The sequence below is a fragment of the Haematobia irritans genome, chromosome 4 (genome assembly GCF_050003625.1).
Source record: "Haematobia irritans isolate KBUSLIRL chromosome 4, ASM5000362v1, whole genome shotgun sequence".
NCBI classification, from domain to species: Eukaryota; Metazoa; Arthropoda; class Insecta; order Diptera; family Muscidae; genus Haematobia; species Haematobia irritans.
Window position 1 is genome coordinate 101,941,547 of NC_134400.1, and position 24,906 is coordinate 101,966,452.

Below are 24,906 nucleotides of genomic sequence, written 5' to 3' on the forward strand. Positions count from 1 at the left end.
AATATTCTATACAAACAAAATTTTGACTCGATTTTCTATAGAAATAAAATTTTGACTAAATTTTCTATAGTAATAAAATTTTGAATAAATTTTTTATAGAAATAAAATTTTGACAAAACTTTTTATAGAAATAACATTTTGACAAAATTTTCCATAAAAAACAACTTTGAAAAAATTTTCTGTCAATATTCCACATATGTATAAGGCCTTAAAACAAAATTAAAAAAAAATAATTTCGGGTATTAAAATGGATCGATCCAGCCCATCTAGGAAACATGAAAATATAGCCGTAATTGGAAGTTGATTTTCATTTACAATCATGCTGTACATTGATCGAATGAACAACGCAATGGAAACTAATTTGCGTAAAAACTTGCTTAGTTACAAAAATGTGAAGTGTTTTAAAAAATTTGGTTTAGCCGGAGTCGGAGTCGAGCAAAATTTTTACCACTCCGACTCCAGCAAAATCTTCAGACTCCGACTCCAAGACTTCGACTCCGACTCCGACTCCGGCTCCACAGCCCTGCTTTTAGGCTCCGCAAGCCAAATCTGGGGATCGGTTTATATGGGGGCTATATATAATTATGGACCGATGTGGACCAATTTTGGCATGGTTGTTGGAGACCATATACCAACACCATGTACCAAATTTCAGCCGGATCGGATGAAATTTGCTTCTGTTTTATGCTCCGCAAGCCAAATCTGGGGATCGGTTTATATGGGGGCTATATATAATTATGGACCGATGTAGACCAATTTTTGCATGGTTGTTAGAGACCATATACCAACACCATGTACCAAATTTCAGCCGGATCGGATGAAATATGCTTCTGTTAGAGGCTCCACAAGCCAAATCTGAGGGTCCCTTTATATGGGGGCTATACGTAAAAGTGGACCGATATGGCCCATTTTCAATACCATCCGACCTACATCGATAACAACTACTTGTGCCAAGTTTCAAGTCGATAGCTTGTTTCGTTCGGAAGTTAGCGTGATTTCAACAGACGGACGGACGGACATGCTTAGATCGACTCAGAATTTCACCACGACCCAGAATATATATACTTTATGGTGGAGGGTATAAAAAGGACGATTAAATACGTATACAATTAAGTTTGACAAAAGTTTCTATAGAAATAAAATTTTGACAAAATAAAATCTTGACAACATTTTCTATAGAAGTAAAATTTGGACAAAATTTTCTATAGAAATAAAATTTTTACAAAATTTTCTATGGAAATAAAATTTTGACAAAATTTTTCAATAGAAATAAAATTTGACAAAATTTTTTATAGAAATAAAATTTTGACAAAATTTTTCTATAGAAATAAAATTTTGACAAAATTTTCTATAGAAATAAAATTTTGACAAAATTTTCAGTGGAATTAAAATTTTGACAAAATTTTCAATGGAATTAAAATGTTGACAACATTCTCTATAGAATTAAAATTTTGACAACATTTTCTATAGGAATAAAATTTTGGCAAAATTTTCTATAGAAATAAAATTTTGATAGATTACTTTTGGCTCGAGTGGCAACCATGATTATGAATCGATATGGACCAATTTTTGTGTGATTGGACCAATTTTGGTATGGTTGTTAGCGACCATATACTAACACCACGTTCCTAATTTGAACCGGATCGGATGAATTTTGCTCCTCCAAGAGGCTCCGGAGGTCAAATCTGGAGAACGTTTTATATGGGGGCTATATATAATTATGGACCAATATGGACCAATTTTTGCATGGTTGTTAGTGTCCATATAGTAACACCACGTACCAAATTTCAACCGGATGGGATGAAATTTGCTTCTCTAAAAGGCTCCTCAAACCAAATCTGGAGGTCGGTTTATATGGGGGCTACACGCAAAAGTGGTACAATATGGCCCATATGCAATAGCATCCGACCTACAGGAATAACAACGACCAAGTTTCAAGTTGATTCGATTGTTTCGTTTGGAAGTTAGCTTGATTTAAACAGATGGACGGACGATCGGAAGTGCTTAGATCAACTCAGAATTTCACCACGACCAAGAATATATATACTTTATGTTGTATTAGAGCAAAATGACAAAGTGAATATACCCCCCATCCTATGGTGGAGGGTATAAAAATCAGGTACCCCATATTACTTTCGTAACTTCACCTCATGTTCTCTGTAAATCCCATGTAAATCAGAGAATTTTAGTTTTTTCACTGTACCTTGAAAAAAAAGGTAGGACAAAGGAGATGTTCCCCTTCGCGACCAAATATCGGAAAATACAAGTAGCGGGTCTTTGCCTTCACTTGAAATTTCACCCAAATCGGAGAACTTTGGCCGACCCAAATATAAAATAATGAGATACCCTATTTTCACCACATGATCACCCTCTACGTTCTCCGAAAATTTTAAGTAAATCGGTCCAGCCGTTTCATAACCTCACCCAGTTTCTTCGTAAAATTTCAGTATGTGGGACAATTCAAGTTCTTTCACTGTACTTTCGTGAAGAGAGAAGGCCCCCTCCCCGACCAAATATTAAAAAATATAGTGTCGAATCTTTGCCTATACACCCACTTCAACCTTCCCTGAATTTCAAGCAAATCGGATAATTTTGTTCCAATTTACAACAAAAAAAGTCGAACAAGAGGGAGGTCACCCTCCAAATATTAAAAAATCTGGTATGTGGTGGGGGAGGGGGATCTCCCTCACCAGATGAGGTACCCTATTTTCCCACTAGACGAGGTACGCTATTTTCACCACAACATCACCCTCTACGTTCTCCGAATTTTAAGTAAATCGGTCCAGCCGTTTTCGGAATATACAACCAAACATACTTTGAATTTTTTATCTATATAAGATAGACTCCATATTGACTAAAATACAATTTAGAAATCAATACTAATAAGTAAATGTTACCACCACCTAAGTAATTCGATTGTGGATAACATCCTTTAGCAGAACTTTGTACGCAATCGACGATGGAGGACAAATTTTCGGCCATATTTACTTGTTTGTATTTTACCTCGATAGAACTTCTGTGAAGATATAACTATTCGGAAAATAGCATTTTTCGATATTTATTAAAAGTAATGACTTGGGAAGAACTTCCATTTTTTTGTGCTGGGATGTTAAGCCCTTATAAGCTAAGTTTCCATCTTTAATCCTATCTACAACATAATTAATGCTAGTTTAGTTATTGTCGTTGCGGGAATTTCTTGTATGCCATACGACACGACTTGCCGTTCATCTGTATTGACTTGTTCATACTTCTTCCTCACCGTGCACTTTGTGATTTTTCCTTCACACCATCTACATCATCGAACTAACCAATTTGGCTAATACTGTGATACTGCGAGGGCAAAAGTTACAATTAATTAGGCTTAACTTGCCGGTATAGGTCCCATGGAAATAGAGGGGCTGCCTGTTATTCCCAAATAGGCAGATAAATACCGAGTTTTATATGAAAAATATGCTAATGATTTAGTTGAATTTCCTTCGTATAACAGACACATTGCATACGTACCAAAATAAAATTAGGACAAAATGAAATTAGCTGTGGAATTTAAAATAAGTAAGGTATAATGCCATAATATACGCGATATTAGACACACCCTCCATGGTGAAAATATAGGTACCTATTTTTTGTTTGGCGGGATAAATGTGACCAGAGAAAAGAAAGGACCTTATGGAAATTTGTATTGCAAATTACCTAGCATATTTTGGTTGGAATTTATAAAATTAACCTCACATTAGATTAATGCAAATAATATATGCTATTATTTCCCAATTTTCAAAATATGACCTTAAAGAAAAAGATGTAAAGATGCTTTAAACGATTTTGTAGAAATCATCTTGTAGTTGACATTCTACAAAAAAAAAAAAAAGAACAAGTATAAACGGCCGTAAGTTCGGCCAGGCCGAATCTTATGTACCCTCCACCATGGATTGCGTAGAAGCTTCTACGAAAGACTGTCATCCAAGGCCGTATTCAGGGGGGGGATGAGGGGATCAAACCCCCCCCCCCCCCCCCCCCCGAAATGAATGAATATTTTTATATAAATAAATATATATTTTTAGCTGCATAGAAAAATCTTACCGAAGATGTTGAAGAAAAGCTGGAGGTTTTATTTTGAAAAACGCTTACCTATAAAACTTGGCCATAGCAACAACAACGAAACAGCCAAACACACAAGTGTAAATGAAATGGCGCAAAACCTGCGAAAAAACCTGCCTAATTCAGCGATGGAAGCAATAAAGAGATATTTCCAAAAGTGCATATTCTTTTAAAAATTTTGGTCACTTTGCCAGTTACTCAGGGATGGAAAATACAATTTTTAAGAAAGTACAAAAAAGCTATTTTTTGAGCGGAAAGATTATTGTCGAGAGACTGAATTTTAAAGAAAATAAAATTTTGACAAAATTTTCTATAGAAATGAAATTTTGCAAAAATTCTATATAGAAATAAAATTTTGACAACATTTTCTACCGAAATAAAAAATCGATAATATAGAATCGCATTCTTTTTTCGACTAAAACTTTCTTGAAGTTCAATAAAATCCTGTTTTTGACTATGTCTTACAAAATCGAGATTTTCTTCCCACATGAACATGTCTGTTTTGCCATATTTGTAAAAGACTATTAGCAAATAAGGTTGATAAAGACTTTCTCAAAATATTAAAATATTTTGTCAAAGCTATTGTACCATAAATCTGATATCGACTCAAAAATGTCTACACAAAAGGTACTAAATCATTCACGGGGGTACTACGGTACTGACCGGGGTGAAAAAGGTTTGAAAAAAGTACTATAGTACTGCATTTTCCATCCCTGCAGTTACTACGTGCTCATCCGAACGTTCATTTTCAACAATGAAGAGATTAAAGACGTATCTAAGAAATTCGAGTAGCGAGAGTAGACTCAAAGGATTGACATTAATGTCGGTTCATCGCCGAATAAATGTGCCGACTGAAGAAGTCATTGATTTATTTGCTGCCCAAAAAGCCCGTCGGCTCAATTTAATATTATAACCAGTGAGTAAAGTAGAAAGTCGGACGGGGCCGACTATATCATACCCTAAACCAACCCTACTGAATTAGTAAACATAAGCATTTGTGTTGTATCATTGGTATAGGTTTTGGAGAACATAAAGGGGGGTACATGTTTATGGGTGTCGTGTCACAATCTGAGCAGAAATGTCTAATATTAGGAGCTATAGTTTATTTTGCACCAAAAGAGTTAGTATGCCACTAATATTGAGCCCATTATTAAAAAAGAGAAAATCGTTCAATTAGTGTGGGTAATAACTCCAAATTTGTAAAAATCGAGCAATATTCTTATGTAACAGCTACAAATACGTATAAATACGATCGGGTAGTAAATCGAAATTTAAAATTTGAGTAACATTGGTTAATAAATAAGAGTACTATGGCCAAATTAGGGAAAATAGAGCGATGCATATATATGGAAGCTATATTTAAATCTGAACCAATTTGCATAATATTTTGCGGGTTTGATTAATATCACAAAAGGTTACCTTGTGCAAAATTTGAGAAAGATCAGTTAAGAAATGAGGCCTGTATGGTCAAAAATAAGGTTATTAGGGGCGAATTTTTCAAAATCGGGCGATACTTATATGGGAGCTATATCTACATCTGAACCGATTTTGATGAAATTTTGCACATACCGTTAGTACTATAGTGGACTGGATCTAGCCAACTTTGAGTAAGATCGGTTAGTAAATAAGGGTTCTATGGCCAAATTTGGGAAAATCGGGCTATACATATATATGCGAGCTATATCTAAATCTGAACCGATTTCGATGATATTTCGCACATATAGTTAGTGCTACAGAAGATTACATTTAGCCAACTTTGAGTAAGATCGGTTGATAAATAAGGGTTTTATGGCCGAATTTAGAAAAATCGGGCGGTACATATATATGGGAGCTATAGCTAAACCTGAACCGATTTCGATGATTTTTTACACATACAGTTAATGCTATGGAAGATTACATTTAGCTAACTTTGAGTAAGATCGGTTGATAAATTAGGGTTTTGTGGCCAAATTTGGGAAAATCGGGCGATACATGTATATGAGAGCTATATCTAAATCTGAACCGATTTGGATGAAATTTTGAAGACTTGAAGGGCGGTAAAAAAGATTACCTTTTGCCAAATTTGGTGACGATCCGTTTGAAAATAGCACAACGTGACCCCATTTGTCGAAATCGGGCGATACATATATGGGAGCTATATCTAAATTTGATCCGATTTCTTCCAAATTCAATAGCGTTCGTCCTTGGGCCAAAAAACTCCCTGTACCAAATTTCATCAAAATCGGTTAATAATTGCGACCGGAATCCTGTGAGCAACAAATACATGGACAGACGGACGGACACCAAGCGCTAGATCGACTCTGGAGGTGATTCTGACCCCATATAGACCCCATATTTTATGGGGTCTAAAATCAATATTTCTGGTAGGCACATTTTTTGGCAGATCAAACTTATTATACCCTAACCACTATGTGGTTTAGGGTATAATAACCCCTATGTAGTTTAGGGTATACAAATATTGTATACATACCTATGCATAAATAAAATTTTCTACACATGAGATTATATGAATATTTTTTTTTTTAAGTTGAACCCCCCCCCCCGAATTAAAATCCTGGCTACGGCCTTGCTGTCATCCACAATCGAATTACTTGGGTTGTGGTATCTTAAATCGTTTTCTAAATTGTGAGTTAGTCCATTCGTGGTATACATTAGACAAAAAAAGTATGTGTAGGTAAGTCTACAAATAATTACGAATCGATATGGACTTTAGCACGGTACGTAGGGAGCCAGAATTGAAATATGGGGGTCGCTTATATGGGGGCTATATACAATTATTCATATGGACCAATTTTTGTGTGATTGGGTATCGATTTATCTGAGGGCTATATATAACTATAGACCGATATGGACCTCGTTAGGTATGGTTGTTAATGGCCATATACTAGCACAATGTATCAAATTTCAACTGAGTCGGATGAAATTTGCTCCTCCAAGAGGCTCCAAAACCAAATCTCGGGATCGGTTTATATGGGGGCTATATATGATTATGGACTGATATGGACCACTTTTGGCATGGTTGTTAAATATCATATACTACCACCAAGTACAAAATTTCAACCAGATCGGATGAATTTTGCTTCTCCAAAAGGCACCGGAGGTCAAATCTGGGGATCGGTTTATATGGGTGCTATATATAATTATGGACTGATATGAACCAATTCCTGCATGGTTGTTGGATACCATATACTAACATCACGTACCAAATTTAAACCGAATCGGATTAATTTTGCTCTTCCAAGGGGCTCCTGAGGTCAAATCTGGGGATCGGTTTATATGGGGGCTATATATAATTATGGACCGATTTCGACCAATTTTTGTATGGTTGTTACAGACCATAAATATACTAACATAATGTACCAAATTTCAGCCGGATCGGATGAAATTTTCTTCTCTTAGAGGCTCCGAAAGCCAAATCGGGGGATCGGTTTATATGGACGCTATATATAATTATGGACCGATGTGGACCAATTTTTGCATGGTTGTTAGAGACCATATACTAACACCATGTACCACATTTTCTTCTCTTAGAGGCTTCGCAAGCCAAATCTGGTGATCGGTTTATATGGGGGCTATATATAATTATGGACCGATGTGGACCAATTTTTGCATGGTCGATTAAATACGTTGGGAGCCACCGTGGTGCAATGGTTAGCATGCCCGCCTTGCATACACAAGGTCGTGGGTTCGATTCCTGCTTCGACCGAACACCAAAAAGTTTTTCAGCGGTGGATTATCCCACCTCAGTAATGCTGGTGACATTTCTGAGGGTTTCAAAGCTTCTCTAAGTGGTTTCACTGCAAGGTGGAACGCCGTTCGGACTCGGCTATAAAAAGGAGGTCCCTTGTCATTGAGCTTAACATGGAATCGAGCAGCACTCAGTGATAAGAGAGAAGTTCACCAATGTGGTATCACAATGGACTGAAGAGTCTAAGTGAGCCTGATACATCGGGCTGCCACCTAACCTAACCTAACCTAACCTATGGTTGTTAGAGACCATATACTAACATCATGTACCAAATTTCAGCCGGATCGGATGAAATTTGCTTCTCTTAGAGGGTCTGCAAGCCAAATTGGGGGGCTCGTTTATATGGGGGCTATACGTAAAAGTGGACCGATATGACCCATTTGCAATACCATCCGACCTACATCAATAACAACTACTTGTGCCAAGTTTCAAGTCGATAGCTTGTTTCGTTCGGAAGTTAGCGTGATTTCCACAGACGGACGGACATGCTCAGATCGACTCAGAATTTCACCACGACCCAGAATATATATACTTTATTGGGTCTTAGAGCAATATTTCGATGTGTTACAAACGGAATGACAAAGTTAATATACCCCCCATCCTATGGTGGAGGGTATAACGAGTATATACGGCCAGGCCGAAGCTTATGTACCCTCCGCCATTGATTACTTAGAAACTTCTACTGAAGACTGTCATCCACAATCGAATTACTTGGGTTGCAGTAACACTTGCCGATGGCAAGGTATCTTAAAACTTTCTTACACCGTCTTTTGAATTGCAAGGTAGTCCATACGTGGTATATATTAAACTTAAAAAACGCCGATTAAATACGTATATAATTAAGTTTGACAAAATTTTCTATAGAATTTTCTGTAGAAATAAAATTTGACAAAATTTTCTACAGGAATAAAATTTTTAGAAAATTTTCTACAGAAATAAAATTTTGACAAAATTTTCTATAGAAATAAAATTTTGGTAGATTATTTTTGGCTCGAGTGGCAACCATGATTATGAACCGATATGGACCAACTTTTGTGTGATTGGGGATCGGCTATATATAGCTATAAGCCGATATGGATCAATTTTGGCATGGTTATTAGCGGCCATATACTAACACCACGTTCCAAATTTCAACCGGATCGAATGAATTTTGCTCCTCCAAGAGTATCCAGAGATCAAATCTGTGGAACGGTTTATATGAGGGCTATATATAATTATGGACCGACATGAACCAATTTTTGCATGGTTATTAGAAACCATATATTGACACCACGTTCCAAATTTCAACCGGATCGGATGAATTTTGCTCCTCCAAGAGGCTCCGGAGATCAAATCTGGGGAACGGTGTATAAGGGGGCTATATATTATTATGGACCGATATGGACCAATTTTTGCATGGTTGTTAGAGACAATATACTAATACCATGTACCAAATTTCAGCAGGATCGGATGAAATTTGCTTCTCTTAGAGGATCCGCTAACCAAATATGGGGGTCCGTTTATATGGAGGCTATACGTAAAAGTGGACCGATATGGCCCATTTGCAATACCATCCGACCTACATCAATAACAACTACTTGTGCCAAGTTTCAAGTCGATAGCTTGTTTCGTTCTGAAGTTAGCGTGATTTCAACAGACGGACGGACATGCTTAGATCGACTCAGAATTTCACCACGACCCAGACTATATATACTTTATGGGGTCTTAGAGCAATATTTCGATGTGTTACAAACGGAATGACAAAGTTAATATACCCCCCATCCTATGGTGGAAGGGTATAATAATTATGTCTAATAAATTTTCTTGAATTTGTCGAAAAATATTTACTTATTTCTATGATATTGGCATGACGTCAGCGTTTGTAAAACTATTTAATTAAAATTTTCTAAAAACAATGTAAATTTGCTAAAACCAACCAAAATGTTTCTTCCTAGTGTTATACAATGTTTTTTCAGTACACGGGAAATGGATCAACTCCAGGACCCGTACGGAACTAGTACCTGCTGTGGATGAACCTGTCCCAGTTTTGGTCAAAACGTGTGGACCGAACCGATCGCTTTAATATGAGTTTGTCATTAGCGGAGTAACTTAAGGACACATCTTCAAAACTTTAGAACACATCTTGCGCTCATTCCAAAAAACAATCGGTGACTGTCTCCATATAGCATCCGATATGCCGCATTTGCAATACCCGACGGACGAAAATGACTAGTCCGACACAGAATATGAGAAAGCAGAATAACAATGTTACTAAACCCTCATCCTTCGGTGGTGGATTAAATTAGAAATGACCTTTGTGGAACAAAGTAGTTTAGGGAAATTCATTGATTAAGTTGCTGAAAAGAAAATGTCAGATACAAATCTATACACGCCTAGCTCTACATGTTTCAACACTAGCGAAAGAACATTTCCATAGCCTTTAGTATATTAAAATTGATTTAACTAAATAAAATTCATTTTTGTAAATATAAATAAAGTAATAACTATGATATTGTAGCCATATCATATTTTTCGGTGGATCATTGGTTCTGTACAAACTGTATCTCTCTATTAATAAAAGATAATAAATTGTCATAATATGCAGAACAAATTTAGGTAAATATACCTTTGAATTCATATTTGCTTTAGATTTTTACAAAACATTCTATTACTATTGTCCAAAGTGTAAGCATGAATTAGTGACCGTAAAGACCTCAGCTATTTTAAATCCTGTAAAATATTAGTTTCCGTTTCAGTAATCTCGTTAATTGATCTAATTCGTTCAAATGGTTAAAAGGTGATTATTTACAGGGGAGAGAAAAACAGGAAGAATTTGAAACGATTGCAAATAAAAACGTTGAAAAACTCCTCTTTCTTGTGGGATTAGACTTTTGTTGGCCCCACAGCTTGGTGTAAAAGAATTTTAAGGAATGTGTAACCAAACCTCCTTGGGTTTGAATTGATGCTTTACTATGGCACTTTGGCAGAAATATCTTCAAAAAAAGGGGGCAAATAAGACAAGAAGTTATCGGGAAAAGTGAGGGAGAGTTATATTAAAAAAAAAAAACAAAACTAAATCGAAGGAAAGACAAATAAAACTAAATGAGGACCACTGCAACGTTTTACAAACAGTTAGACAAACAATAAATGTTGGTTAGATCGTTTTGCAGAATAGCATACCTTTTGTTTTTTTAATTTTTGCTCATCCTCCATTTGTTGGGTCTCCTCGGCCATGGTTGTGGAAGAGGTGGTACTCACTTCCTGTTGCTTAATTGGATTCTTGTCAATTGTATCACGCGCTTCATTAGTGTCATTCGCAATTTGTTCGTTGGCTTTATTATCCAACTCTGGTTGTTGTTGTTGGTTTATGGCGTTCTCGTCGCTTCTGGCTCGCTTTTCTCCTGATTCATGACAGTTTCCAGCTTCATTGTCGTTTTGCTTAATATCCGTATTTTTATCATCTGGTACGAGTAAAGTAAAGTACCCCGGGACAAAGATGAACCCTCCATGGAAGGCGGATGTCAAAGAGAATGTAGACCAAGAAGTAGAAAAAAAGGAGGAATAAACATTAGCCCAGAGCATAGATGATTTAATTCGGGAAGGACAAAGTACAACACAAACAAAAAGTGCAAAACGATTTTCATATTTATTTGAAGTAATTTCTCCAACCACCCGTACGAATCTCAACGGTATTGTAAAATTAGGATTAGGCTAATAAATCTTCGTTTCGCTTGCTTGGCTGCCACTTTGTGTCAGATGAAATTTTTCTGTAGCAAGTCATTTCAAATTAAAGTCTATTTGAGACAACGCATGAACATCGATAATGCATTTATATGTTCAGAGTTCATTTTCCAACAGTTTGGAGATGAATGGTGAATGTATATCTTGAATTTTATAAACTAACCACAAACAAAAGTGACAATTTAGCGACACTTTTTCGAAGATCGGCTATATAGGTCCCAAAACAACTTAAACCCACCACAAACGAAAATGACAATGAAAATGCCAAGTGGTAACTTTTCATAGCCGGTAACCTTAGCACCATACCATAAATGACTGATATGTAATATATACCCTCCATCATAGGATGGCAGGTAGTTAGTAAACTTTGTCTTTCCATATGTAACACATCGAAATGTTGGTCTCAGACCCCAAAATGTATATATATTCTGAGTCGTGGTGAAATTCGGAGTCGATCTAGCGGTGTCTGTCCGTCTGTCTGTGGAAATCACGTTGACTTACGAACGAAACAAGCTATCGACTTGAAAATTGGTATAAGTACCCAGCCAAAAAATTTTCAAGTTTTTCTAAAGGCACACATTTAAAAGCACTTCCAAAAATGTCGTCCCAAAAGGTGTTCTCTTAAATCAAATTTTTAATTTAATTAACATTTTTCATGTTTTTAATGAGTAATTTGAACTTTTTATACCCTCCACCATAGGATTAACTTTGTCATTCCGTTTGTAACACATCGAAATATTGCTCTAAGACTCCATAAAGTATATATATTCTGGGTCGTGGTGAAATTCTGAGTCGATCCGTCCGTCCGTCTATTGAAATCACGCTAACTTCCGAACGAAACAAGCTATCGACTTCAAACTTGGCACAAGTAGTTGTTATTGATGTCGGATGGTATTGCAAGTGGGCCATATCGGTCCACCTTTACGTATAGCCCCCATATAAATGGACCCCCAGATTTGGCTTGCGGAGCTTCTAAGAGAAGCATATTTCATCCGATCTGGCTGAAATTTGGTACATGGTGTAAGTAAAGGGTGATTTGTTAAGAGCTTGATAACTTTTTTTTTAAAAAAAACGCATAAAATTTGCAAAATCTCATCGGTTCTTTATTTGAAACGTTAGATTGGTCCATGACATTTACTTTTTGAAGATAATTTCATTTAAATGTTGACCGCGGCTGCGTCTTAGGTGGTCCATTCGGAAAGTCCAATTTTGGGCAACTTTTTCGAGCATTTCGGCCGGAATAGCCCGAATTTCTTCGGAAATGTTGTCTTCCAAAGCTGGAATAGTTGCTGGCTTATTTCTGTAGACTTTAGACTTGACGTAGCCCCACAAAAAATAGTCTAAAGGCGTCAAATCGCATGATCTTGGTGGCCAACTTACCGGTCCATTTCTTGAGATGAATTGTTCTCCGAAGTTTTCCCTCAAAATGGCCATAGAATCGCGAGCTGTGTGGCATGTAGCGCCATCTTGTTGAAACCACATGTCAACCAAGTTCAGTTCTTCCATTTTTGGCAACAAAAAGTTTGTTAGCATCGAACGATAGCGATCGCCATTCACCGTAACGTTGCGTCCAACAGCATCTTTGAAAAAATACGGTCCAATGATTCCACCAGCGTACAAACCACACCAAACAGTGCATTTTTCGGGATGCATGGGCAGTTCTTGAACGGCTTCTGGTTGCTCTTCACTCCAAATGCGGCAATTTTGCTTATTTACGTAGCCATTCAACCAGAAATGAGCCTCATCGCTGAACAAAATTTGTCGATAAAAAAGCGGATTTTCTGCCAACTTTTCTAGGGCCCATTCACTGAAAATTCGACGTTGTGGCTCGTTAGTAAGTCTATTCATGATGAAATGTCAAAGCATACTGAGCATCTTTCTCTTTGACACCATGTCTGAAATCCCACGTGATCTGTCAAATACTAATGCATGAAAATCCTAACCTCAAAAGAATCACCCTTTATATGGTATCTAGCAACCTTGCAAAAATTGTTCCATATAGGTCCATAATTATATATAGCCCCCATATAAACCGATCCCCCGATTTGGTTTGCGGATCCTCTAAGAGAAGCAAATTTCATCCAATCCGGCTTAAATTTCGTACATGGTATTAGTATATGGTCTGTAATAACCATGCAAAAATTGGTCCATATTGGTCCATAATTATATATAGCCCCCATATAAATCGATTCCCAGATTTGACCTCCGGAACCTCTTGGAGGAGCAAAATTCATCCGATTCGGTTGAAATTTGGTACGTGGTGCTAGTACATGGTCTCTAACAACCGTGCAAAAATTGGTCCATAATTATATATAGCCCCCATATAAACCGATCCCCAGATTTGACCTCCGGAGCCTATTGGAGGAGCAACATTCATCCGATTCGGTTGAAATTTGGTACGTGGTGCTAGTACATGGTCTCTAACAACCGTGCAAAAATTGGTCCATAATTATATATAGCCCCCATATAAACCGATCCTCAGATTTGACCTCCGGAGCCTCTTAGAGGAGCAAAATTCATCCGATCCGGTTGAAATTGGGTACGTGGTGTTAGTATATGGTCTCTAACCACCATGCAAAAATTGGTCCATATATGTACATAATTATATATTGTCCCCATATAAACCGATCCCCCGATTTGTCCTCCGGAGCCTCTTGGAGGAGCAAAATTCATTCGATCCGGTTGAAATTTGGAACGTGGTGTTAGTATGTGGTCTCTAACAAACACGCAAGAATTGGTCCATATCGGTCAATAATTATATATAGCCCCCATATAAATCGATTCCCAGATTTGACCTCCGGAACCTCTTGGAGGAGCAACATTCATCCGATTCGGTTGAAATTTGGTACGTGGTGTTAGTATATGGTCTATAACAACCATGCAAAAATGGGTCCATATCGGTTCATAATTATAACATATATATGTCAAATTATATTTCTATAGAAAATTTTTTCAAAATTTTAATTCTATAGAGAATGTTGTCAAAATTGTAATTCTATTAAAAATTTTGTCAAAATTTTATTTCTATAGAAAATTTTGTCAAAATTTTATTTCTACAGAAAATTTTGTCAAAATTTTATTACTATAGAAAATTTGTTCAAAATTTTATTTCTATAGAAATTTTTTTCAAAATTTTATTTCTATAGAAAATTTTGTCAAAATTTTACTTCTATAGAAAATGTTGTCAAAATTTTATTTCTATAGAATATTTTGTCAAACTTAATTACATACGTATTTAATCGGCCTTTTTAGTTTAATATAACATATACCACGTATGGACTACCTTGCAATTTAGAAGACGGTGTTAGGGAGTTTTAAGATAGCTTGCCATCGGCAAGTGGTACTGCAATCCAAGTAATTCGATTGTGGATGACAGTCTTCAGCAGAGGTTTCTACGCAATCCATGGTGGAGGGTACATAATCTTCAGCCTGGCCGAACTTAGGTATAGCCTCATATAAACCGCCCCCAGAATTGTTTTGCGGGCGCTCTTGTAGGAGCAAATTTGATCCGGACATTTTGACCACCTTTCTAGCAATTTGTGAATACCGTCTTTTAAAGAAAACCAATTAGACAACCACTTTTGGATTTACTCGTAGGAATCATAGTGCTGCTCAGCCAATGCGTGTCCCATCAATGTAAACAAATGGTAGTCGAAAGGAGCCAAGTCTGGTGAATGCGGCGGGTGGGGTAGCTGCTCTCAGCCTAGTGTTTTGATTGTATCGTGTCCAGGTGTATTACCATCGAGCAAAATTACCTTGCCATGTCTTCTGGCCCATTCTGGTCGTTTCTCTATCAATGCATGGTTCAAAATGATCATTTGTTGTCGGTAGCGATCAGTTTTAACGGTTTCACCAGGTTTTAGCAGTTCTTGTTACACCACACCTTTCTGGTCCCACCAAACACACAGCGTTGTCGTCTTGCCGAATCGGTCTGAAATTGTTTGTTGTGCAACATTTAACATTGCTCCCATTTGCTTTTGACTCAAAGTGTCATCTCCATCCGATATCGTTTGCCATTCGGCGTCTTCAATTTTTTTTTGTGGTTTTCCACGTTCTCCATTTTTCACATCATAATCATGATTTCTGAACCGTTGAAACCATCTTTTGGATGTTACTTCTGATAGAGCATGATCACCATATGCCTCGACAAGTATTGGTCGACTCCATATGGATTAACATACAATTTTGAAGACAATGTTAAGAAGGTTTAATATACCATACCATACCATCGGTAACTGTTCCACTACCCATGTAATTTGGGAGCCACCGTAGTGCAATGATTAGCATGCCCGCCTTGCATACACAAGGTCGTGGGTTCGATTCCTGCTTCGACCGAACACCAAAAAAAAAGTTTTTCAGCGGTGGATTATCCCACCTCAGTAATGCTGGTGACATTTCTGAGGGTTTCAATGCTTCTCTTAGTGGTTTCACTGCAATGTGGAACGCCGTTCGGACTCGGCTATAAAAAGGAGGTCCCTTGTCTTTGAGCTTAACAAGGAATCGGGCAGCACTCATGAACTGAAGAGTCTAAGTGAGCCAGATACATCGGGCTGCCACCTAACCTACCCAAGTAATTTGATTGTGGGTTAAAGTCTTTAGGAGAACTTTCTACGCAAACCTGGTGGAGGGTACATAAGATTCGGCCTGGTCGAACTTATGGCCGTATATACTTGTTTTAATTTATAATTTCTATTACTATTATAGCTTAATGGACAGAGAAGGTTAAGGAACTTGATCAATTGAGTCATTGAAGAGAAAACGCCACACTAAAAAAAACTCCGTAGTTGAACTAACGCTAAATTAAACTTACTTTATATTTTCCTTCGGTTTGTTTGTTATTGTCGGTTTCTTCTTCAATCATTATTGTTTTTTATCTCAACTTAAAACCATACGTTGACTAAACTACAAGAGTAGCTTAACCAATAGAGGAAAAGTATATTTGTCAAATTTATTTGAGCAAAGCACTTTTGACTGCAAGATGGTTGGATGGACGGCCGTTTCGAAATTGCCACATTCCTCATCAGCATTGTCTACCTGCAGCGACACTATTACTACTAATTATCGGAATAAATTCTGGTAATTCACTAAATCCAAAGTAACTTGAACCTCCCGAAAAAAGGAAAGAAATTTAAAAAGAGAAAACAATTTCTTTGGTGTAAAAGTTCGTCTCAACGGAAAACATATTTTTTATGAGCAGCAAGTCGTATTCAATCCAATTCAGATTACACCAGCCGTATTGAAATAATTAAAGATTTCATATCGTATTCTTCAAGAGTATGATTATGGGGCCATTGCTACAGACACCCTAATGCTATGGAATCCATTATGCCACCACATAGCGAAAACACAAAATTGTACGACAATGAAAGAGAATCCTTTGGAAACTTTTGGCATTTTCTAATATGCCAACAATCATGGGAGTCTTACCTTGTGATTCCTGTTCCTTGTGGGATTGTTCATCGTCTTTTTCTAAGTTAATTTCACGTGGTTCAATGCTTTTTTCATGTTGTTCTTGCAATTTAAATGTAGGCAGTAAATCGGCCAATTGGCGTGTAACCGCATCAAGGGTGGATTGTATGGTACTCGGGAGACAAGATAAAGCAGCCAATTGTCGTTGGACATCAGCAAGTTGGCGTTCCAATGCCAATTCCTCTTCGGTTTTTTCCACAACTTGCAAAGCAGATTCAGCTTCTAATTTCTTATCCGTGGCCACAGTCTCTACCACATTATCGTCCACATCAGCTTCCTCGGTTTCTTTGGATTCCGGAGTTAGTTCCTTTTCTTTGTCGGATTTTTCAACATCTTCTGATTGACCATTTTCTACCTCTGCACTATTATCAATGGGCACCTCTTCTAAATTTGGTACTTCCGTGTCAATGGGAGTTGGGGCTTCTGGTTCTGGTTCCGGCTCGGGCTCTGGTTCTGGGAGTACTGGTGGTGGTGTAGGCTCCTTGGCTGGCTCAGGAATAGGCTTTATGAAAATTTAAGGTATATTGAAAAATTTAATGTTTTAGGAGTTTTTTTTATGTCTCACCTGGGGCACTGGAGTCACAGATCGTGACCTTGGTGCAGACTTAACAATTTTAACTTTGTAGGCATTTGCAGCACGTCTCTCAGCCTCCAGTTGTTGTTTACTTTTCGGTATGGGACGATTGGGTTTTTGCAGAAAAGTTGTCCACCTACGATTCTCTTGCTCCTTCTCCAGCTTGGTTTTGGTAGCTTCTTCGTTCAGTGTACGCAGAACATCACTGCTCATACACACACCGGGTTTAGGGAAAAGCCTATAGAAATTAACACTAATTGTATAGTTTGAGAACCAAAGAGGAGTTACATATTACTGTCAAACATCATGCTTTGAGACTGTTGGAAAAAAAAAACCTATACGAACCCTAAGGTGTTGTGCTCCTTAAGAACTTCCGTTTCTCCGGATAGGACAGCAGCTATTTCTTCTTCGACTAATTTATGCTCGCCACTCTCAGAAAGAGCCGAACAAGGTCTCTCTTCCAGATCGTTCATATAGAGAACATTCGGGTTTTCCATTGGAACCGAGTGTTCCCGTTCTAAATTTCCATCTCGCATTGGTGAATTTCGTTCAGACATTACTTGGTCTGCCATAGGTTGTTCCATGGCAACGGACACGCCTTCAACATTGTACTCCATCGGCTGTTCCAAGACAATTTGTGGTATGGGGGAGATTGCCCTAACTTCCGCAATATAATCAAAAACGGCTGTTGGATGTTGGGGTTGCTGGGCAACTTCCGTTCCATTTTGTGGGACCTGTGGCTGAGCTGTAACCTCAAGAAAACTTTTTGGTGTTGAGATGCCAGCATTGGTGGTAGTGGGAAAGCATACGGGCTGTAAAAATTGCTCTTCGTTCTCCCTGAAAAGGCCAAAGGATAAAGTGATACTTTCGTTTGATAATGACAAAACGGAATGGGAATTTTACCTTTGAATGCCTAGAAAAAATACATTGCCGCAGCTTGTTATAACTTTGTTAGATTCCTCATGGGTCAAAGGTGTGGCGGCAATATCATTAATGCGTACAATTACATCACCAACCATAAGGCCAGATTCTTCAGCAATGCTGCCTTCAGTGACCTGCAAAGCATTTGTTTGGAAATTTTTAAAGCTTTAATCCATAATACTATAATTGAGGCAATATACTACACGGAGGAAACGAGGATGTAAATTTTTGTATTGTCATGCCAATGTGAATGAATATGCCCATTTATTTCCCACGACTATTACATATTGTGACTATATAATTGTTTTGCTGCAAAAATAATATATTGAGAGATAAGATAAATGGTCCATAGCTTTTTAATGCCTACAATTTTGTACGGGTTAGATGTGTATACAAGGGGGGTGTTTTAATAGGGTAATTTGGTACGTTTACGGACTGCGTACACATGATCACGTATCGCCATATGTTAGGGACTTCTTGGGTTGTACTTTTAATAGTTTTATAAAGATTAGGCTGGTGACACTATTTTATAAAGCATACAAGGCTAGAAGTTCACAATATTTATCATCTCATTTTCGGTTTGGGTCATCTATCAGATCTCATTCCCTGATATGTCCTCGCTTTAGTACCCTGATAATGCGGAATTCATTTCAGGTAAAAGTATGTCGTATCTGGAATGTCATCGAAATCGTGTGTCTATGTGTTACAAACGGAATGACAATGTTAGTATTAGAGGTGTGCATGTGACACGAAATTGTCGTCACGCTGATGGCAAAGACGTGAGTGAGCGTGATTAACAAACCAAATGTCGCGCGTGAGAGTGAGTCACGAAAATTATTTCTTTGTGAGTGCGTGAGTAACGAATTTCGGAAAAATACCCTCACGAAAATAATCCCGCCCATGGACATAAAACGCTTACGAGTTGAATTAATTTACAAATTTAGTGACATCTGGGATGTTAAGAGTTTAATAACTCTCGCGATTTTAATCGTGCTCATGTTTTCAGACACGTCCCTAAGGTAAATTACTCATACAATTATTCGTGAGTCACGACATTTTCGTGCGCCAGTACAAATTTACTTTTCGTGAGTGTGTGTGAGTCCTACTAAACAATATCGTGTATGAGTGTACGTGAGTAAGATATTACTCACGTGCACACCTCTAGCCTAGATGTAATGCTAGATTTCGTGCATGGATCCTTTCTAACGACCTAGCGTGGTTGGTCGTTAGAAAGGATAAAATCGTCTATATAGCTTCATAATTATATATAGGCCCACCAATATAAACCGGCCGCCAAGACTTAACTTCGGTAACTGTTACCACAACCCAAGCAATTCGATTGTAGATGGCAGTCTTTAGTAGAACTTTGTACGCAATCTATGGTGGAGCCACCGTGGTGCAATGGTTAGCATGCCCGCCTTGCATACACAAGGTCGTGGGTTCGATTCCCGTTTCGACCGAACACCAAAAAGTTTTTCAGCGGTGGATTATCCCATCTCAGTGATACTGGTGACATTTCTGAGGGTTTCAAAACTTCTCTAAGTGGTTTCACTGCAATGTGGAACGCCGTTCGGACTCAGCTATAAAAAGGAGGTCCCTTGTCATTGAGTTTAACATAGAATCGGGCAGCACTCAGTGATAAGAGAGAAGTTCACCAATGTGGTATCACAATGGACTGAATAGTCTAAGTGAGCCTGATACATCGGGCAGCCACCTAACCTAACCTAACGTAACCATGGTGGAAGGTGCATAAGATTCGGTCTGGCTGAACTTTCAGTCTTATTTACTTGTTTAATAATACTCCCCAAAGGGAATAGATTTACTATGTCAATAGGAGTCCTTCAAGGTACTTTTTTACTTTACTCTCTTGTTGTAGTATCTAATTAATTATGTGATTGATACTATCATTTTCACGATTAAAGTAATTTGCATTAAAAAATCCATTGGATAAATTAATTTCGTTATTCAAAAAAAAAAATATTTTTTATAAACCCATCAAGGAAGGCTTATCTAGATATTTATTCTGTTTTATTTTAACAAACAGAGACTCCATACAATTTAACATACACCGAAAGAATTATCTTCGTTAATTTTACGAAACATAACTATTCTTCGTGAATTCTTCATTAAAACAACGAAATTTTCATTCATTTTCGTAAATTTTACGAATATACACTGAAAAAACAGTGAAACGACCAGGAAGAAAACTTTTTGTTAATTTTAGAAAATTTTAACTAAACAGTATTACAATCGCTAGCAACACGCCGATATCACAAAAATAAGTAAATATTTTTTGACAAATTCAAGAAAATTTATTAGACATGATTAATTTTTTTCATTTGTTAAAGAAATTGTTATACCCTCCACCATATTATGGGGGGTATAAAAATTAACTATGTCATTCCGTTTGAAACATTTTGAAATATTGCTCTAAGACCCCATAAAGTATATATATTCTAGGTCGTGTTGAAATTCTGAGTCGATCTAAGCATGTCCGTCCGTCTGTTGAAATCTCGCTAACTTCCGAACGAAAGAAGCTATCGACTTGAAACTTGGCACAAGTAATTGCTATTGATGTAGGTCGGATGGTATTGCAAATGGGCCATATCGGTCCAATTTTATATATAGTCCCCATATAAACAGACCCTCAGATTTAGTTTGCGGAGCCTCTAACAGAAGCATATTTCATCCGATTCGGCTGAAATTTGGTATATGGTCTCTAACAACCATGCAAAAATTGGTCCACATCGGTTTATTATTATATATAGCCCCCCATATAAACCGATCCCCAGATGTGGCTATCGGAGCCTCAAAGAGAAGCAAATTCCATCCGATCTTGCTGAAATTTGGTATATGGTGTTGGTATATGGTCTCTAACAACCATGCAAAAATTGGTCCACATCGGTTTATAATTATATATAGCCCCCCATATAAACCGATCCCCAGATGTGGCTAGCGGAGCCTCAAAGAGAAGCAAATTCCATCCGATCTTGCTGAAATTTGGTATATGGTGTTGGTATATGGTCTCTAACAACCGTTCTAGAATTGTTCCATATCGGGCCATAATTATATATAACCCCCATATAAACCGTTCTCCAGATTTGACCTTCAGAGCCTCTTGCAAGAGATTATTAGAGTAAAGGAAACTTTCTCGAAACATAATAATTCTATGAACTAAAATAAAGTTAAATTGGCTTTAGTGAAATAGAGAGTTCACGTTTTTTTTTGAGTGTAAGAAACGTCTACGAAATATTATACATTAAGTTTTCTTCGTAAAGAGTTCATACTTTTAACGAAAATTTCTTCAAATTTCATGATTTTTGTGAAAAAGTTGTTACGAATTTATGAATATTTTACGAAACATTCTGCGTTAAAATTTCTTCATAAAAAGTACGAAACATGTCTATGCTACTTCTCGTTTGGCTGACATGAATAAAAGTGAAGCAACCAAACTAAAAATTAATCAAAAACTTAAGATGTAAAGTAGTGATGACATTTTTCACACTTGTTACTACAATCAAATTCACTTTGGACTATATTTTTTTTTTCTAAAAGTTCGAACATTTTTCACACAAAAAAAATGAAAGTTTTTCACAAAAAATACGAAGCAGCCATTATTGTAGTTTTTGATTTCAGCTTAAAACCATGTATTGACTAAACTACAAGTTTAGCTTAACCAACAGAGGAAAAGAAGGCTTGTCAAATTTATTTGGGTAAAGCCCTATAGACTGCAAGATGGTTGGATGGACTCACGTTTCGAAATTACCACATTCCTCATCGGCATCCTCTACTTGCAGCAATACTATCAATTATCAGAATAAATTCGGGTAATTCACTCAACCCAAAGTGAACTACATTTGAACCTTCCGAAAAAAGGGTTTGATAGTCGGCTACTGCCTAAACAAATTTGCAAGCACATCTCTTTTCCTTTGCCAAACTCAAATCATAGATTTGAATGTAATTGGCTTGGTTTATTTTTGAGCGTGCTTCCCCTATCTTCATTCGTTTTGTTTCTTATTGTTGCTTTATTCTTCAATCATTATTGTTGTTTTTGATTTCAGCTTAAAACCATGTATTGACTAAACTACAAGTGTAGCTTAACCAACAGAGGAAAAGCTGTTTCAAAAAAAGTACGAAACTGTTTCATAAAAAGTACGACATTTTTACATACAACTATGAAGAATAAATTTCGTTAAAAGAACGTAATATTTCGTTCATTTAATGAAAAGTTTCTTTTGTTGTAAAACATTGACAAATTTCGTACATTTAACCAAAATATTCATTCCTTTTACGAAGAAAATTCTTTCGGTGTAGAAAATAATGTTAAGCTTTAAGATACCTTTCCATGCAACATAAAGGGTGATACGGTCAAAATTTGGTCAATATAAACTTGACGTATTTCTTTCAATTTTGCATTTTAAAAACCTGAACACCCCTCATTTTGAAGGTGTGTGTGTGTGTAGAATTTTGCTCATCGCGAAAATCCGAGCTACTCGCACGCAAAGCTGGCAAAATCGCTAAAAGTTGCCAAATCAACCGTTACAAATGTAATTAAAGTGTTTGGGGAACGTTTGTCGACAGCCAGGAAGTCTGGATCGGGGGGAAATCGAAATCCGGAAGCCGCTGAGACGACAAAGAGAGTTGCCTTTAGTTTCAAGCGAAACCCTAATCTCTCTCTCCGAGATGCCGCAAATAAGCTGGGTGTATCGTCCTCAACCGTGCATCGAGCCAAAAAACGAGCCGGACTATCGACTTACAAGAAGGTAGTGACTCCAAATCACGATGATAAACAAAATACGACGGCCAAAGCGCGATCCCGGAGGCTGTACACGACGATGCTGACGAAGTTTGACTGCGTGGTAATGGACGACGAAACCTACGTCAAAGCCGACTACAAGCAGCTTCTGGGACAGGAGTTTTATACATCAAAAGGAAGGGGAAATGTAGCAGATATTTTCAAGCACATAAAACTGTCAAAGTTCGCAAAGAAATACCTGGTTTGGCAAGCCATCTGTACCTGTGGCTTGAAAAGCAGCATTTTCATAGCTTCCGGGACTGTCAACCAAGAAATTTACGTGAAAGAGTGTTTGAATAAACGTCTGCTGCCTTTCCTGAAGAAACACGGTTGTTCCGAATTGTTTTGGCCGGATTTGGCGTCTTGCCATTACGGTAAAAAGGCCATGGAGTGGTACGCCGCCAACAACGTGCAGGTGGTTCCCAAGGACAAGAACCCTCCCAACACGCCAGAGCTCCGCCCAATTGAGAAATACTGGGCTATTGTCAAGCGGAACCTAAAGAAGACCAAAAAACTGCTAAGGACGAGCAGCAGTTCAAGGCAAACTGGCTTTGTGCGGCGAAGAAAGTGGACAAGGTGGCTGTACAAAATCTGATGGCAGGTGTCAAGCGTGAGGCCCGGCAATTCGGATTTGGAAAAGCGAAAGCCAAACTGAATATTTTTCCTCAATTTTATACTAATTGAACTTGAAAAAGAAATTTAATTTGATTTTTTAAATAAACGATTTCACCGATTTACACGCGTTTTCCCTTGACCAAATTTTGACCGTATCACCCTTTATGGTTGAGAGTACATAAGGTTCGGCCGTTTGGGCTCAAGGAGTCTTTGTTCGACAATTTTCATATCTTATATAAATGCATTCCAGTATCATTTTTCCGCGTGTAGTAGTCGTACCCACATTCCTGCATGTTCATGAATTACCAAAACAATAAACAAAAAGTCAAGGAAAAAACCCAGAGAATCCAAAATTACAACACCATTGCTGAAAGGTTGTCAGCTAGCTTCTTTCCTTCAGAAGGCGGTGGTCAAACCTTAAATTCTTTTACGACTCTTCATTTGGTTTTTAGTAGGGCTGTCGTTCGGGATCGATTTTTAAAAATCCCGGGATTCGGGATTTCAAAATATTGAATCCCGGGATCCCGGGATTTTTCGAGATTTTTTTCGGGATCCCGAAATTTTCGGGATTCTTTAAATATTTTAATTAATAACAATTTACAGCGCCAAAAAATTGTTGTACATTAAACCAATTTATTTAATTAATTCAATTTTATTAACAACAAAAGAACATAAGAGTAAATTTAAAAGCAATTTTAAATTGCTATCATACTTAGCGAAAAAAAAAATAAATGAAAAAAGCCATTTCTTATCGCAATCTTACTCAGCAAACATTTTAAGGATTAGGTTAGATTAGGCGTATTTTCGTATACTTGTGATAATCCTTTTGTACTTCGATTTAAGTAAAAATATCGCAACATCCAAATTTTTGTCAGATAATCGCGATCTTGTCATATTTTCGACGGACCTTTTATCATTGCTTTTTATTTTATGTGGCACGAATTCCATTTCACATGAACTCATTATTCA

The 24,906-nt window shown here is 37.3% G+C and overlaps 1 protein-coding gene across 8 annotated transcripts in view; it reads right to left on the reverse strand.

Moving 5' to 3' along the window:
* Zasp67 (Z band alternatively spliced PDZ-motif protein 67) overlaps nt 1–24,906 on the reverse strand; it is an 85,385-nt gene that overhangs the window by 54,750 nt on the left and 5,729 nt on the right. For 6 of the 8 annotated variants that reach the window (XM_075304152.1, XM_075304150.1, XM_075304147.1 and 3 more), the window contains 5 exons: nt 18,510–18,661; nt 17,952–18,443; nt 17,598–17,859; nt 16,991–17,534; nt 11,003–11,283 (listed from right to left, as the gene is read on the reverse strand). In XM_075304152.1, the coding sequence (XP_075160267.1) occupies nt 11,003–11,283; nt 16,991–17,534; nt 17,598–17,859; nt 17,952–18,443; nt 18,510–18,661 (1,731 nt within the window). The remainder of the gene's footprint in view (nt 1–11,002; nt 11,284–16,990; nt 17,535–17,597; nt 17,860–17,951; nt 18,444–18,509; nt 18,662–24,906) is intronic. The other 2 variants (XM_075304156.1, XM_075304149.1) reach the window with 1 other exon arrangement.